The sequence below is a fragment of the Musa acuminata genome, chromosome BXJ3-2 (assembly GCF_036884655.1).
Source record: "Musa acuminata AAA Group cultivar baxijiao chromosome BXJ3-2, Cavendish_Baxijiao_AAA, whole genome shotgun sequence".
Lineage (NCBI taxonomy): Eukaryota > Viridiplantae > Streptophyta > Magnoliopsida > Zingiberales > Musaceae > Musa > Musa acuminata.
Genome location: NC_088350.1, coordinates 33,413,128 through 33,417,700, shown reverse-complemented (window position 1 = coordinate 33,417,700; position 4,573 = coordinate 33,413,128). Strand labels below are relative to the sequence as shown.

The window sequence follows — 4,573 nt, the reverse complement described above, 5'->3', positions numbered from 1 at the left end:
CCGACGGACCACTAGAGTTTTATAAACAAGTTTGTGTTTTTTTATTGTATATAATCCCTTGGCTCTTGTGTTGAGACTCTTTGCCCGACCTGATGGGGTCCGGTGGCCAAAAAAGTCGGGAGGCCTGATTGGCTTTGGGCGCTGGGGCTTCGGCTTAAACATTGAATTTATATGTGCTAGGTTCTCGACAACCGATCTCGTTGCCTGGTGAGACGGCAAGTCCTGTCTCGGACTACGTCGACCACCCGAAACGGACCTTCCCAGTTCGGGGCTAGCTTGCCTCGAGCACGTGTCGAGTCACTGATCTCGACCTTTTGCATGATTTTGATTGGCCGAGGACGCACCCTTCGATTGTAAAGCCTTGTGAGAGCCTTTTTTTTTTTTTTTTTAATGATGATCATACAATCATATTAGCAACAGAAACAGTAGCAACAGGCAACGGTGACAACAACAAATCTATCATAAATATGAGTTGTGTTTGTAAGAAGAAATAAGAAAATTATAAGTCAGAAATCTATATTATCTATTCCATGTCGAAGCACTTCATCATCAAATCTTGAGAGTTCTCCTTCTTTACAACAGTACTACTACAGGTAAGCCGGTGGAGCCTACCTGATGGTCAACGCAACTCTCATTTGGAGGGTGTCATCGATGAAGTACTTGCTCTTGTCGGCGATAAATGAGTTCCATTGTAAATCAAGCAGGCTCCGGGAGACTTCTGTGTTCCGACCCCTTAAAGTGGACCTTTCTTCGTACCTCTCGAGAAAATCTCTGGATGGCTTCATTCTTGGGCAACTCCGACAGGTTATTACCGGAAAGCTGGCCGAACCGTCGGGCTGCATCCTTAGGAGAAGGCGAAAGTGGCGGCCAGTGTTCGTATTCGAGTAGTAGCTTGCTGATAGGACGAATCTGTGTCCACCGAAGTGAAATGACTGGGAGTCGATCTGGCCTGCTGGGAACAGTTTGGTGGCACATTCCTCCCTCCTGAGATCCAGGTATACGATGCATTGCGGATGTGGCCTATCGAATTCCAGGATCTTGAGCGGACGATGTGTGTAGTCCCTCTCCGTAAACCGCTTGTGCGTTGACTCAGCAGCGAGGGCACGTTGCCGGTGGAGGGCATCTGCCTTGAACCAAAGAGCCTCGTTCACTAATTCGGAAACAAGTTCATGATCCAAGTCATCGAGGACTTCTCTGAGCTTCTCGAGACTCATATAAGGAAAACGGACATGGTGGAGTAGGTGAGGCCCCAAGATCTCACGCCGTTCTTCCGGTACCGGGTACCGAGCATGCGCCCACTTGAGCACGAAGTCATAGGCTGCATCTTCTGATGCCACTTGGAGACGATCACTAGACAGTAAAACCTCGATGGCAGCAAGAGGAAGGATCGTCGATTCATCTTGCAACCTGTAGTTCAGGAATCCGTAATTAGAAAACAAATAAATTTTCACTCATCTTTATCACTGGTAGATGTGGACTCACTTGGTTATGTCCCCGAACTGATCGCAAATGAACACCTTGGCTGCATCTGTTAGAGACTGGACTTCTGGTGTAATGGAAACACAAGATGGGAGATCCAGATATAGCAGTGCATATTCCATGTTCATAGGTAAGCTTCCAAGCAACTCAGCGCAACGGCGCACGCAAGAATCAACGGCAAATTTATCAGCAATAACCAGCACATCTAAGAGGGTGGGCGAGATAGTTGGCAAGTTTCCTCCGTACATGAAGCCTAAGAGCTCCATGAAAGCAGCTTCCTCTGTTTATAAAGTGCAAAAAAGAGAAGAGAGATAAAAGAGGGATGACATTGCTTATCGATTGACGCGTGCAAGTTGTGCTGATATCAACTTGGAATGTACAAGCGTATATGACAATCAAGAAGATTGACAAAAAAAAATATTCATAAAGATGAATCGATCACTAGAGAATAACAATGTGACAGACAGTGTAATATCAATCAACTTTGTTAATTTTGTCAAATCCTGGAGACTCGTATCGTATTAAAACAAGGATATACTTTTGGAGTATTAGGTGATCAATCGGTAAAAGCATATAAATATAAATATAAATATAAATATATATTATAAATTATATTTGCATGCATTTTTGCCTATTATAAATATACATAAAATTATATATATATATATATATTATAAATTATATTTGCATGCATTTTTTCCTATTATAAATATACATAAAATATTATATATATATATATAAATAAAATATACAAAAGCAATACCTGATTTGTTGATTCTCACAGTCGCATCCTGCTGATTGGATTCTTTCATGCCATTCGTGAAAAGCTAACAGAGAAAAATACGCCACAGGAAAATAAGATTTAGCATATGTGATCGAGAAATGAAAATGTATATTATCACAGTAAGGGATATGGTATTATCACTAACCTTGTCGAAGAAAGGGCTTCTTTTAGCAAGTATAGCAGAATTAACGTAGATAGAATTGACTCTGACGATAAGATCAGAATCATCTCCTGTATATATATTACCGAAAATAATCAATTCAAGAGCATGAATACAAATAAATGGAAGGTCCAACTCCGTCGAGAAAACAATTCAAAGTATCGGAGTGCTTTCTTTATTCTGTCTTTAAAGACAACAACTTAGTTCACATTTGGAAGATAAGAAAAAATTTCAGGTTAGTTCAAGTTAGTATTTGCCATGTTCGTCGATCATGGTGTCATGTAATATCTGGCATTGCTGTTTACAACAATCAACATCGCCATAGAAAAACATGGACTGTAAACTTGATTTTAAAATCAGACACATGACAATGACAAGTTCTATAACTTTCTGTCAAACGGAACAACAGATTGAACATTGGTTAAAATACACTTTTAATTACCTTTGCTATTATACCACCGTGGATTGGGACTATGTTAATATGAGAAAAGTTCACATGCCAGCCAAGTTTGATGCTTGGTTTCATTTACTCTCTATGGAAATGACACACTGATATGAGAAAGGGCCCTTCGTTTTACCAAATCTCATTGCCCAATAATCTATACTTTCCGGTAATTCACACTATAGGAAAAAGTAAAAAGACATGGAAGAAAGGGGGAGTGGCAGCGAACACACGGGAAGAAAAGGAGGAGGAGAGGTTTTCTTTTTTTAATGAAAGAGGTTGTCAAGAGCAAGAAATTCTAAAAAAAAAATTCATGCATGATTCTCAAAGGACCTATATCTTTAGATTGAAATGTGAATCCAGAAACCTAGAGAAAAGATCAGACTAAATGCCAGTATATTAAAGTCTAGTGTCAAATGAGAACTATCCAAATTAAAGAGTAGGTAGATTTACAGGAACAGAAAAAACCCAATTGATAGCAAATATAGCTATGATCAAGACGATAAAGAGATAAGATCAGAATAAATGAAACTAGATGTTGGTTTCATCCACCTCTAAAGTTCTTCATGGATGTAGGGACAGTAGAGGATTTTCTTGAACAATGTAGTGAGTTTCGAAGTTGAACTAATTTTTTTAAAAAAATTTGAACATTAAAGTCAGCCATTCCATCAAAACAACATCATATACACCTAAAAATTACATATAAGACTCATATTTTTACATGGGTAGCAAGTTTTCAAGTTTCTTGAACAAGATTCACATAAACATAGAAACAAAATATTCATTCACCTCTTTATTCATGACTAAACAAAGTGATGGATCCAAGTTTCACAATGAGGAGGAGACTATGTCTATTTTTGTGTATATCATGACAATTGAACTCATCCGGAGTGCTTGTGGTCTTAGCTTACTAACATTTTAGATTTCGTATAGCCTAATCATTAGAGCTAATTATTATGTGACTCATCTCCTAATTTGGCTAGCCCTCTTGATCAGATTTGCAAACCTCATCTTCAAGATAGCCAATAATTCCACATCTTTGTCAGTCTTCCTTCGATAGCCAAATGGCTTCCAGAGCCAACTACATAAGAAAGACAGGTAAGTTCTCCTGCCCTTTTTTCATTTTATTCTACTACTCGTTTATATATATGAGCAGGTTGTCAAAACCACACACATGATTACTCACAAAATAATCAAATTGATCAACTCTCATGAACGCATCTAAGAAAATCTTCATGGAGGGCAAATATCGTTAAGCAGGCAAATCTGAATATGATATTCATTTTTGCTACCAATTCGAATGAGATTACCACCTACAAAGCAAATTAAGTTTATTTCACTAGTAAAAGAAGTATATCCCCTGATGATGTGGTGGTTAACACAGGGCAACAATGTATCCACCAAGAGGCTCTTCGTATTACCAAATCTCATTGCCCAATAATCTATACATTCCGGCAATTCACATTATAGGAAAAAGTAAAAGACATGGAAGAAAGGGAGAGCGGCAGCGAACACACGGGAAGAAAAGGAGGAGGAGGAGGGGTTTCCAACCTTGGTCTGTGACGTCGTCGGTGTCACTCTGCCGCTTATGGTGGGTGTCCCGCTGGATGCCAACCTCGCCATCGGGAGGCTCCCCCACGACCTCGATCCGGAGCACGCGGTCGGAGAATTTGGGATGGTTGTAGGCGAACATGAAGTTCGATTCCAT

General features: G+C 39.6%; 1 protein-coding gene across 1 annotated transcript; it reads right to left on the bottom strand.

Moving 5' to 3' along the window:
- Positions 1 to 608: 608 nt before the first annotated feature.
- On the bottom strand, positions 609 to 4,573 carry LOC135631626 (BTB/POZ domain-containing protein POB1-like). The gene is made up of 5 exons (XM_065139365.1): positions 4,417 to 4,573; positions 2,409 to 2,494; positions 2,243 to 2,306; positions 1,483 to 1,759; positions 609 to 1,407 (listed from the first exon to the last, which is right to left on the bottom strand). Exons 1-5 carry the CDS (start codon positions 4,571 to 4,573, stop codon positions 609 to 611), a joined length of 1,383 nt encoding a protein of 460 aa, XP_064995437.1.